General features: G+C 38.3%; 1 protein-coding gene across 4 annotated transcripts in view; it reads left to right on the top strand.

Moving 5' to 3' along the window:
- CPEB2 (cytoplasmic polyadenylation element binding protein 2) overlaps positions 1-9740 on the top strand; it is a 76502-nt gene extending 66762 nt beyond the window's left edge. For all 4 annotated transcript variants that reach the window (XM_053404506.1, XM_053404508.1, XM_053404507.1 and 1 more), the window contains 2 exons: positions 973-1154; positions 5521-9740. In XM_053404506.1, coding sequence (XP_053260481.1) covers positions 973-1154; positions 5521-5748 — 410 coding nt within the window. In that variant the 3' untranslated portion in view covers positions 5749-9740. The remainder of the gene's footprint in view (positions 1-972; positions 1155-5520) is intronic.
- Positions 9741-13634: the final 3894 nt, after the last annotated feature.

Consider the following 13634-nt stretch of genomic DNA (forward strand, 5'->3'; position numbering starts at 1 on the left):
CATCAAAGGTTGAAAGGGGAATGTGGGAAGGCTTGCAAGGCCCTCCCCGTGCTGAACTTGCAAAAAGCCAAATGGGGAAAACTGGCAGGACAAGTTTGGCCCACAGGCTGGATGTTCCCACTCCAATATAGATTAACTCAGAGGCAACAGTAGGTTAAATGCATGGATTGGATTAATACAGTTGCTTAGCTATGGACCCTACATATATAATGGATCAAGTGTGCATACCCCCAGTTTCCACACTCTTCCCTTCACATTTCTGGCACAGATGCACTCTACATGGGTTCACTTTGCATGAATAACATTGTGTAAAGTAGGTCTGCATGTGAATGATGGAATACATATAGCACTTACAACCATGTGAGCTGGCCCTGAACGAAAGCTACTTTTCAGCTCAGCTTTTTTAATAGGTAGTTCTGGGTAAAATAATTGTGTCTTGAAACCAAATCTTCTTTAGTTGGCATGGGTACAAGCACAAGTTTGTACCATAAAGACTATAACAAATGCCTCGTGGGATCAAAACCACGCAGTCCTAAAACCCTTCTCATCACTACAGGTTTTGTTCACTACAGTGAACAAAAATAACTGCAACAAAATGTCTAGACATTTACTTCTGCCTGTAGTAGGCAGCATGAAATGCCACTGGTAAACCTGTCTCCTTTTGTCTGCAAATTGCTATTTGTGCAATACTGTTGCACCACAGTGGGCGTTATCCCCCTTGCTAACACAACAGCACTGCATGCAGGTGTTCCCTGGTGCAGTAGCCTTGTACAGTACAAGTTGCCCTTTTGTCCCACCGCTGCTAGCTTAACTCTTAATTCTAGGCACTGTTTTTGCTGTTCAGCAAACCACAGAATCCATGGCTTATGGGTTTTCCCATCCCATAATCCATTATAGTTTATAAATATGTGTCCCATTTTAAGTATATCAACTTAGTTTAATGTTACGGCAATGTTTTTTCTTCTTCTGTAGTGGAATTAGCCATGATAATGGACCGTCTGTATGGTGGAGTTTGTTACGCAGGAATTGATACAGATCCTGAACTCAAATATCCAAAAGGTGCTGGGCGAGTTGCTTTTTCCAATCAGCAGAGCTACATTGCTGCTATTAGTGCTCGGTTTGTTCAGCTTCAACATGGTGATATTGATAAACGAGTAAGTTGTATCAAATTAATATCAATCATGACATTGCTGTATTTCATAGCAACTATTATTTTCTATGGGACCAACTGGACAGACTGCATTTTGAAAAGCATATGAGGGTCTAAGCATGGGAGGGGGCACTTTACTTGGGCGCAAAGTCAAAGAGTGTATGTGTCTGCGCATGCGCACAGCCTGGGCTGCAAGCCAGTTGCCGTTAAGAAAAACTTATTGCCTAGTGTCTGTGTGGGATGTCAGAATCTTACAAGATGTTAAGATTAACTGGCTCTAATCAATTGGAGGGTTAATATCCCTCCCATGGTGCCATAGACCTGCTCCAGAGCTTGGAACTGCATTTGCTCTTACACAGTGCTTATCTTCTAGAAAAATAAGTGCTGGTACTCACCATGAAGTTGTTACAGTAAGAGTCACATCTTTTAACCAAAGAAAGAGAGGAGCTGGTACTGCATACCCCTGAGTACCCCCTGAAAAAAGCACTGCTCTTACAAAACACACACACATGCCAATTATATATCTCCACTGCCCTATCTTTTAATATGTTTCCTGCTACATAGCGTGTTTCCGTCCAATATGATACATCAACATGTGATTTCACTGAACACATGTGCTTCCTGAAGCACACAGCATGTTTTTCCAGAGAGACATTCATTCCAGTGTTCAGCTGGTGAACCTTCAACAACAGCTGGGGAAATTTCCAGTAGGACAGCCCCTTGCCCTCCCAAAATAAGTCACAGGTCCCTGTCTACTGTCTCTCTGCAGGTTATTCAAGTCAAGCTAGACCTTTCAGTAACATTGCCAAGAGGAGAATAAATCGATCTCCCTATGCAGTAGTTCCAGTTTCTCTGGTTTCTTGAAAACTTCTCTTCTCTCTGAACCATATGGTGCTTATCTTAATTTCTTGTGTATTAGAAGTCACTTTGACGGACACTGAGCCACAAGGTGGTTCATATATGAATAAATGCATGATTCATACAAAAAAGCCAAAAGTCAGAAATTATCTCTGTCAGGCTTTGATAATTGAATATTTATCTCAAGGGGATTCTTACCTATGTTTTGTGTTCAACCTATATTTGGGCAACATTTGGATTTGATTTCATTATGTAAGAAGTTGTTTAGTGAAAACATTGACTAGCATGACAAGAAGCAAGTCGAAGGCGGGGAGGGGTTGCCACAGTAAGATCTCTGGCAGCAGAGTGCCTGAGATGGATAACAGAAGGTCTTAGTTGGTCTAGATCATGTCAATCAGCAACAAACAGTGACTTACAAAATCTGGGCAACACAGAGATTTTGGTGCCAGAAAAGCTACACCAAGGTGAAACTGTATCCCGAATAAAAGTCTCACCAAACAAGGTTTCCAAAACCTCTGTGTACATTGGCCCCTTGATGAGCTTATAAAATGGTTGTCGACCCCAATCCAAATTCTTAGGAATATCTTTGAGAGTTTGAATGGACTGACATGTGTCAAATGCCTACATATGTTTGATCTGTACCTGTTTGTCACACACCCTCACCACACTGATTTTCCATGTATTTGCAAAAATTGAAGGAACAAAGTCCACTTATGTTGAGGAGTATGCTTTTAGGTCTCACACAGGTGGGATTGTATGGACACTGAGTTCAGCAAGGAGTCAGAGCCAGCATGCACAATGCCACCCCCTTCACACACACACCAGTTCTACTTCGATTGAAAGTCTAAACGTACATAAATCATCATATTGGGAAAGATACACAGGAACAATCAACTTTTGGGGAGTTCTCAGTTTAATTTATTTGTGGGAAACTATTGGTCATCACAGAATACGTCAATTTAAATAAAAGCTGTTTTTAGAAACTTGTAACATCTAGTTTTTAAAAGATTATATTCAGATATACTAACCTTTTGCAAAATTAGTAAGGATTTCTCAGTGCCCTCCCGCAAGTGCTTTGGGTACATGTGTTGCCAGTGACAAGCTAACAGCCACACCATGTTAACCCAAAAGGGCACCATCTATGTGAAGGCTGCACATTATGCTGTTGGAAAGTCTTCTTTTGTAAACCCACCCATGTAATTTGAAATGAATGTTCTTCACATTATATCCGGGTATTTCAAGAATCTTCAGTGTACAAGGTGTAGTTTGAAGTTAAGTCACTTGAAACAAATAACATCTTTTCACAGCTGCATTCTGCTATCAAGGTTTTTACAATGATTCAGTACAGTTTGCAGCAACAGTTTACTTCAACTTTTGTAAACTCTTGGTTTATTCACTGTATAAGGGACAAAAGAGAAACATGAAGTGTCTTCTTTAAAAAATATGTTGAACTGTTTTTTGTTACGGGGTTCCGATTTCTTCCTTAACACAATCTGTTACAGTTCAGCAGCAAGCACAGGTCTCATGCAAATTAGGCACTGGACCTCTGCCATTTTTAAATTTGGGCAGGCAGATTTGTTGAGGAGGAAAACAGTATGCAAGACTGGTGTCTCTCTGGCAGCCAGAAAATCCACACTGAACCTTAACAGACACCTTTATAAAAACATGCTGAGAAATAGCTGGCAGTGTTAGAATGAAGATGGTGGGGCTACCAAAGCACCACCAATAAGTAAACAAGAACATATATTGGAAAATTGTTTATTTAAAATGATTTCTTTCAAAAAAAATCTCAAGGCAATTCACAACAATATAAAAATACATTAAAATACAGCAGCATTTGCAGGGCAGACACAACAAGCTGGCATTAATGAGCAGCATAGGCCTGGGATTTTTTTAAGGCTTTTAGCAAATAGAACATAAACACCTCACCCACCTACAATGCTACTGAATCTTTCCTAGAGTGGTCAGGTCAAGAATAAACAAGTTAGCCAAGGAAAGAAAATGATCCAGAACTACTTGATGCAGCTACAACTTAACTAAGAAAAGGATAACATCCATCCTACATATTTCTGCTTTGCATATATAAAATATAACATTTTAATCCTGTATCTTGTTAGGATTTAATTAGCAGAAGTTATAATAAGATCTCTACATTTCTGACCACTGGTGGAGTCTATTAACACTTTCACATTTAGTCTGCAAGCATAATGTGTGAAAAATCCTTCAGTATCAAATGTAATTTTAACTATATATAGTTCCTTTTGATTCATAAATATTGGTAGTTGAAGAATATCTATGATGTTACTTTCTCAGCTGTTATTTACAGCTGTGACTACATCATCAAGATGGACACAGTTACATTATTTAGTTATCTATTCAAACAATTAATTCACTAAACTCTTTTGGAAAGGTATTTCTATTATAGAATGTGTTCCAGAAAACATGTTTCTTTGACTTAGGAGATGTTTAAATTATTTCATCACCCAAAGACATTTCTATTGGGGGGGGCATCTGCAATGCAAACACTAAATCAAAAAACAATTGTAATTAAGCTGTCAGTTTTGTAATACTTCTAAAAATGTTTTGGTTTTTTTTAACCCAAAATTAAAAGGGGAAGTTTTCAAGCAAAATGGAAAGTTTTGTAGCACATGGAAATACCTTTCCAGTGAGAGGGAACACAGTGAACCTGCTCCAATAGATACTGATGAATTTTGTTCTTTTTTGTGACAGTAGCTACCTTGATAATGATGTCATATTTTTCAGCCACAGAGATTTATTAAATGAGTGACACAATCCATATACACTTCAGGGTCATTTCAATAAGTAAATATTTTTTGAACAAAAACTCAACATGAGAGTCATATACTCACAATTATAAATTTGGTTCACGTGTGTGTGTGCATGTTCACAGCACATCTTCACAATTTGTTGATAGTTGTATATTGAACTAGGATTCTGAACAGATTAACTTTATTATACATACATAGTGAACACTAGTTAAAACCCATTTGTGGGGGGGGGGGTCATTTTTCACTTATTTGCTTTGATTTCCTGGCTCTGATTTTTACTGTAAACTCTAATTTTATAATCTATAAAACTATTGTAAAAGTGCCTGTCAAAATTTGAAAGGGAAGCCAAATTGTTCGCTGATAATTTTTTACTTCTTCATTTTAAGCCCCGATCCAGATGTAATACTATACATCTTCTTTGCTTTTCACTACCATCCCTATTTCCCACAAAAAAACAACCCTTGAGCCCTGGTGTGATGAAGTGGATCAGTTGTTAAATTTGAAATAAGGGTTGCATTAAAGCCCCTGTTCAGCATGAAGCTCACTATATTAACTTGGGCCAGTCACTATCTAATATAACTTAACTGATGTGCACCGTCCTTGTGGGGCGAGCTCATTTACGCCACCCAGATTTCCCTGGAGAAAAGAAAGGATACAAATTTAACAACGATATGTGAAGCTAATCCGATCGCTTGTCCTCTTGTGTGCTTGTTTCTTAAACAGGTGGAGGTAAAGCCATATGTGCTGGATGACCAGATGTGTGACGAATGCCAGGGCGCACGGTGTGGTGGGAAGTTTGCTCCCTTTTTTTGTGCCAATGTCACTTGCCTGCAGTATTACTGTGAGTTTTGCTGGGCGAATATCCACTCTCGGGCAGGACGTGAATTCCATAAGCCATTGGTTAAGGAAGGGGCTGACCGCCCGCGCCAGATCCACTTCCGCTGGAACTGAGCCTGCTTCTCCAGCATCTCCTTAAGGAACAAAGGGTGCATGTGGCTTACTGTGTTTGAAGATACTGACATGCAGAAGAAATAAGTGCATTCTTCTGCTTCTCACCCCGACTCTCAATACATGCATCTTTTTCAGCAGCCAAAACACTACAAAGCCTCTTGTTTTTCACCAAAACCCTACATCTCAGGCTTAATAATTTTTGTGATATTTTCATGTTAAAATAAAAAAAAAATGTTTTTTTGTATTTTCTCCAACTTATTTTTATATGTAAAATTAAAACTAGATATGAGAATGTTTTTGCATAGGGGCACACTGTCTGCTGCTATATTTAGTGGGTGAAGCGTGCACTTATTTCTAAACATGGGTTTTTAACTTCAAGATCTGCCCTAGTAATTTACCAAAGGTAGCAAAAATAGTGAAGATGGGATATGTCTGCTACAAAAAAAGCTTATTTTTATTGTTGTTGCTATTTTCAGTGTATACATCGATTAAAAAAAATAGGGTTGATTTTTTGCTCTCCATTTTGACTTGCAAGAAATAATACCTCAAGATAATCTGATTTATTAGCTATTTTTAAACATTTATAATCACAAGCTGTATTAGCTTTGCTGCTATATAGGTGTTGTGTGTAATGCCACCTATTAATACGGGATTAAAACGTTTTAAGATACACTGCATTGCCGATTAAAATGCAGGCAGCACAATATGGCATAAAGTGCCATAGTTTTAGAATGTGAAAAATTGCATGTTTACTTACCTGTATACACCATATGCATGCACTAGATCTAACAAGAGGTGAGTTATTGAAAATGTTTTTTTAATGCTCTGAAATCTAGATAGCATGAGCAAACCGCAAAATTTGTAACAAAAGACACTTGCATGCATTATTGTGACTCAAGTTTTTTTCCTCTAAAAATGTCCTACATGTGTATAATATGCAAACTAGTTTTAGATTAGAAAGTGCAGCCATTTTGTGACTTGGTTGGTAGTGGAATTCAATTTTTGCAGACTGGATGTAATATTGTAATCCCTGTGCAACTTTGTGATGTGTGGTTCTAATTAGTGTGGAGTGGTGTAGCTTAGACACGTTTGAGCAAAATTACTAGATTTTTAAATAGATTTATATTTATTTCAGCCCTCTTGATTGTTCACGGTTAAAACTTCCTTTACAAACCAAAGATGGCCAGCCCACTGCTAACCAGTCACCAAATGGGAAACTACTGAGAAACGAGCATTAAAATGTGCTCATACAAGAAAACTTAATGCTTTAGTAATAAAATAAAGTCAAAATGGAGATGGTGTAATATACAGACAGCTAGTTGCATAAGCTAAATCTTACCTTTAAGACAACAGTGAAATCTGGCTTAAACTGTGTGTGCTTGTTTGACCTTAGGTGCTTTTAAGACTTCTGTCAAACTAGGGTCACTGTTGCATGAAATGTAGTTAGTTGACGGACAGTCAAGCGTAGTGTTTTAATTTTGATGAAGGAGTTCTAAGCGACGGCATTGCTTGCAAGATTTTTGAGGGGGTGGGAGGAAGGGGGGCTGTTTCTGGATTGAAATGCAAGAAATTCATTAGCAGTGTTTTTGTCCTCCACAAAACATTTTAATGCAACTAGCCCTTATGTTTCAATGGAAGAAAGAGCCACTCTACAGTTTAAGCAAGCACCCAGTGCAGAATTGAAAGTCTTATTCCAAGAGAGAAATTTGCAAGGGTTTTGCCCTTGGCAATCCCTTGGGGACAATCCTTCATGTAAGCAAAGTGTTGCTCTTATATTGGTTGTCTGCAATGTGCTTTTTGGTACTGTTCAATATGTGGTTTCATGTCTAAATCTGCTGTTTCGTTGTGGTTGTGGTTCAAGTTTTTAAAGTTTTAAAGTTGATGCTGTTTTAAGAAGAGCTTTTTAACTGATTTAGTTGTCAATGTACCCTATTTGTTACTTAACCATGATCCTCCAGATTTTTTGGAGTATTCTTTTCTAACGTTAAACCCTGCCAGACCTTGATCCATTTTTGACATTTGTTATGCACTATTTTTATATCTCTGTGAGAGATTTTTTTTCCAACTAGTCAGCTATTTTAAGGCACACTTTTTTTTGACTGACGACATCTCCTTTGCTATACCTCAATTTTTGGAATTTAGAAATGAAAAAAAAAATCAGTAGTTTTGCAATGTTAATTATTTAGATATAATTTAATTCCGCAGATGTTTTTAACTTTATTTTCATATTTCTTGCTTGAAGTTTAAAATTAAAGAGCCTTTACATGTTTTAAATAATGAAAATGAATATGGAAAATTGAAATAATTGGAGATGTTTAAAAATCCTTTGTTTCTCCCCAAATAAAACTGTAAGAAAACAGTGATGCCCTTTCTTTGGTATGGGTAAACTATTCTAAATATCAGGCTATGCTTCTCACTTCATTTCTGGAGCTATTGAGGCTAATAGCTCCTGTAACTTACATCTCCTCTTTTTATTCCTTTTTAAATCCATGTTCCTAGGACACAATCCCCCTGGAAGTTCTCCTGCATCAGCACTCTTTGAAGTGAATGGGCACATTCATCTCAATGGAGGCTGAGATAATGTGCTTTTGCACAGCTCCTGTTTGTTTCAAGGCAGGATAATAATGTAAGAGACTTCCCTAGTGGATTGTGCCCTTATTTTCTTAACTGTTCAACACTGTATTGGTTTTTGTTTATATAAATCATATTTATTTTACTATTTTTGTAGGAGATTGTTAATTTTATTGTATTTTTGTATTTTTAAAGCTTCTTTTATTTCCCCAAATGTGCATATTGCTGCCCAAACATATGACTGTGGAAGAAAAAAAATACTTTAAAAGTCCACACTTTTTGTTAAGAAGGAAACATTTAGCATTTATATATTTGTGTATGGAAAACACTTGATATTTTATTCCCTGTTGCATCTGGCTGCACAGAGCCTCTCCTCAAAGATGCTACAAAACTTGAATATAACACATTTTGGAAGGCTGACTAACCTCGATTCTGTGTTGTGACGTGCAATACTGTTTCTAATGTTTGTATAAAAAGAATAACAGTGTAAACCTTTTTAATGCAAATTTTATTTTTTTCATTGCATCTTTTGCAAATTTTATCCACAGTGTCATTTTTTACTGTCAGAAAAGAAAACCCCTTTTGTCATTGCAAATATTTTTTAAAATCCAGAAATCTTTGTACTGATGTAAATGATCGTAGTTATTTTGGATAGTGTTTTGCTAACAAAAGGAGAGACTTTTTTCATGCATATTTCTATTTTGTTGTCGTTTTGGGTTTTGTTTGTTTGTTTTATTTCAAATAGCAAAAATACTTGGAATAATTTTTCATATTCTTGTCATTAATATTATTTTGTATTTTTATGTGGAAATATATAATTTTATGACGCTAATTGCTAAAAGTTTATTTTATGTTGAATTATTTTTGGAGCCTAAATCTTTGTAATATTAAAGCAACTAGTTTCTAAATTCCGAGTTTCTGTAAAGAATCGCACAAGTGGTTTATGGAGTGTTTGGATTGTAATTATAAATGGTTCTTTGATATGCAAATTAATATTTTCAGTTAATTTTATTTTGTATTCCTAATGTGGTGTTAAAACAGTTTTTATTTTTTTCTAAATAAAAAGAAAACCCATGCTTTTTATGGATACAAAGGAACCAATGCACAAAGCACCATCGCTGAGCACCCACCATTGGTTTCAGTGGAGCCCCATAAAAGTCCCAGTGAAATGAATGGGGTGACCCAGCAGCGGTGCTGGCAGATTGGTTCTCTAGTTAATCGCCTTCAGCTTAAAATCTTCTGTTAAAATATTTTAGTTCATTTTACTGTTATCTTCCAGGTGTCTAAATCTCCAGTCTGTCTGTTGTACTGGTAATTTAACTCTGTAATGGAATAGTTTGCTGCCAACTATTTATATAATAAGTAATTTTTAAATATTTGTAATATTGTTGACTGACTAATAAACTATTAAGTTATTGGCATATTTTTCTCTCTGAATTGTTTTGCTTTCTGCTTGAGTCACGGATGAAAAGTGATTATCCTATCGTTAAGTAATGTGTTTCTTCCACAGCCCTAAAAACAGAAGTGCTGTTACCATCACACAAGAAATGTCCCTCCCCACGCTAACTTCTCTTGAACTTGTGCAAAACTTGTACTTAAATTTGTAACGTTTAAATCAGGGCAGGAAGCCTTCTTCAGCCCAAGAGCCCCATTCTCTCCTGGGCCACCCCTTTCAAAGCAACTTATCAGATGGGCAAGGCAAATGTAGACAGAGCAGTGAATGTGACTCTTACCTTTGTACAGCAGGCTGCATGCCAACTATGCTTGCTGGTGGTTTCATAGAACTGTAGAGTTGGAAGAGACCTTGAGCGTCATCTAGTTCAACACCTTGCACTGCATGTGCGCAGAAACACACGTGTCCATCCAGGCAAGCATCACAATTCAAGGACCTTCCAGCCGAGCACAAGCACTCAAGGAGGGTGCAGAGCTGGGACAGGGTGGCCTGGGAGACTCCAGAGCAGGCATGGGCAAACTCAGCCCTCCAGATGTTTTGGGACTACAGCTCCCATCATCCCTAGCTAACAGGACCAGTGGTCAGGGATGATGGGAATTGTAGTCTCAAAATATCTGGAGGGCCAAGTTTGCCTATGCCTACTGTAGAGGGCTACATTTGGCCTCCCAGGCTAAGGTTCCCCCACCCCTGATACAAGTGTTTTGGATGCACTTATTTTCATGGGACACCTTGAATGCATGTTCTCACTTTCTTGACTGCTTTGCAGCTGTCATTTTCCCTGACTCATCTCTCGAACCAGAAAATCCTCCCTGTTCAGATGGTGCTGTCATTCTGCTGCATGTATGCCCTAACGTCCCAGCAATAGTAATGTATGAATTCTACTGCACTGCTTGATTGCCCTTAGTGGACCATCTCTAGACTGAAAGGGAGGGCAGATTGCACAGCTCATGAGGCTTTGCATGACCCACAATGGATGCATTCATATTCCTGACATCTTTTCATTTTGACCTCCATTTTAATAAGCTTTGCAAATCATCTTAGCCTTGGTAGTGAGCAATACGATGGGGCAGGTGCTTACCTGGCCCCTCAGGTGAGTTACTGCTGCTTACGGAAAGGGAAGGGGTGGTGGGAGTGCAAATACGCCAACAGGAGCCCAAGATGTTTTCGATCTGCATTTGCACGATGCTGACCTTGCTACCACTTTGCACACACTGCTGTTTCCTACTGGTTTTAATCACTCTCTTACAAAAGTAAAAATATAGCTATCTTGGAGGCCTGTTGGTAGGGGTGCCAATAGGATTTTCTGCCCACATTGTGCATGCTTTGTGTCTTATATAGATTTGTATCCTTTTGTGAGTAGGGTATTGTTTGTTGTTTAGTCGTCTTAGTCATGTCCGACTCTCCGTGACCCCATGAACCAGAGCATGCCTTGGAAACTCACTATCTTCTCAAAGCTCGTTTTTCATGTCCATGGAGCTTTCATGGCAAAAATACTGGAGGGGGTTGCCAGTTCCTTCTGCATTTAGTCTAAACTCTCGGCTATGACCTGTCCGTCTTGGGTGGCCCTGCACAGCATAGCTCAAAGCTTCTTGGAGGTATTCAAGCCCCTTCGCCACGAGAAGGCAGTGATTCATGAAGAGGGTGAGCAGGGTAGAGGGCCCCAAAATACGGTAAATAAGGGGTCATATGCGTGTAATAAGATCTCTAGAAGACTGAACTGGTGACGATTTCTTCCTAATTGTATTTCCATACTAGAAATTGTATTTCCATACTGCCGTGTAGCAGTCCTCCAATGCCAGCCCTAAACCACGCAAAAAACAACAACCCAGCCTTCATTAGTTGTAATGAATCTGTAGATCATGAACAGATCTTATGATCCTTCAGATGGTGGCGGTATACGGCAATGTTATCAGCACAGGTCAAAGAGCCACCTTGTGCCTGCACATTTTGATTCATAACTTTAGTTCTAAAGGGTGACCCTGCCTATTGGCTCAAATGTGGGGAGGGAATCTCATAAACTGAACAGATTATTCTAGGCTGCGCACACAACACACATATCCTGCCTACAATCTGTGGCAAAAGGGTCCAAATATATGTAGGACATTGTATAATGAGCTAAACATCTGGTTCACAGTTTTGTTTCTGTTCTCTATGACTGCTGGTGTTCACTTGCTGATCTTTTGTTTAAAAAAAAAGGAAAGAAAGAAAACCACTTCCATTGTCAGGGTGTTGCATAAATCAGATTTTAAAACTCAGCAATTTTGTTCAAGGAGTTAGACATGCATTAAAATGGACGTGTTAATACATTAACCTTCCACCTCTGTAAAATGCTGCCTTGGGAATGAAAATTGGATTGGTGTCTAACATCATGGTGCATGAGGTCCATCTATCTGGGCATCCCACAATTGGTGTAAGAGTTGCCCAAGCTAAGTTTGCATGGGATGCTTGAAGCAAGCGGAATGACATTTCTAGGACCACCAAGCTCCATCTTTTGACAGTTTGCTGATGTTCTCCAGCTTTAGGGATGCAATATTTGCATATGATTTTCCTCATGTTAAGGTGATTAATTTGCCCAGAAAACGTAAGAAATCTGTTTCAAACGACACAGCATCCTTTTGGGAAATGTTCTGACTAAGTAAAAGATGTGGATATTTGTCACTTTAAAGCATGCCTCACCAAGCAATGCTGGGGAGCAGGACAAAGTCAGGTAGGGGGAGCAGTCCTTGTGTTCAACCACCAACTTGTGGCAGTCCATGTGTAATACGAGGATTCCCTTGTCTGTCGTGATTTGCACTCAGTCTAACAGCTGCAACAAACCAAAGTTCCTCCAAGATCTATACACAGTTCATACAGTACAGATGCAATATATTTTAACAGTGGCAAAAAACAAAATGCATATGTTAAGGCATGGAAGATGGTTAAAAAGTCAAATAAAGTGAATATAATTAGGAAGTTAATAGGAGCAGTTGAATGGGATTAAATTAATGGCTGTGTTGTGGATAAAAGACAGTTGGGGGCACAGGCAGATTGGGGGGAGCACAATCAGTTTGCCTGCGCTGGTTGCTGAGCCAAGAGGCTGATGCAGGAGGCTCTGTAACAATGATGAATGACGGAAGGCGGGGGGGGGGGGGAATGACATTTCACAGGGCAATGCTGAAATTTTAAAGCCCAAAGTCTGCCACTGATGACTTGTCAGTCATCCAATGTCACTGTGACTTCTGGTGGCAATTTTAAAGGGACTCGTTTTCAGCACGAATCAGCTCACTGGAGCTAGCAGTGCACCTCCAAAGGGATTCAAACCATGACTGAAGAGAAAAGCTGACCATTTGCAGACACAGTTTGAATCCAAATTGCACCTGCAAATAGACAAAAGGTGGGGGAGGGGGCTCAAAGCACAAATCAGCTAATTGGTGATGAAAGTGTGCCTTCACAGGCAGTGTTAGAAACTGAGATACATAATCTATTTTTTTTCCAAAAATGTTTATTAAGATTTTCCAAAAAGACAAAAAAGATTAAAAACAAAAACAAAAACAAAAAAAAAACCATTCACCTTTTACAACCTTATTTTCAATAACATATTTCCATGACTTCCCCACACCTCCCTCTCTTGTATTCCATTTCCAATTATTAGTTCAACAAGTTCTTATCCCCAATTTTTAACCTTATTATATTTAATTTATTATTATATTTAATTCATTTTATATAACCAATTTTAACTTATAAACATCCATCTTTGTACCTCAGTACCCATTCTTTAAATCTTTTTCTAAGGTTGACCCCAATACCCTTCCACGAATTTCCGATTTTAATACCCCTAACAGAATAGAATAAAAAATCAAAATATAGTTATACACCCTTTAGG

The sequence above is a fragment of the Podarcis raffonei genome, chromosome 9, assembly GCF_027172205.1.
Source record: "Podarcis raffonei isolate rPodRaf1 chromosome 9, rPodRaf1.pri, whole genome shotgun sequence".
Lineage (NCBI taxonomy): Eukaryota > Metazoa > Chordata > Lepidosauria > Squamata > Lacertidae > Podarcis > Podarcis raffonei.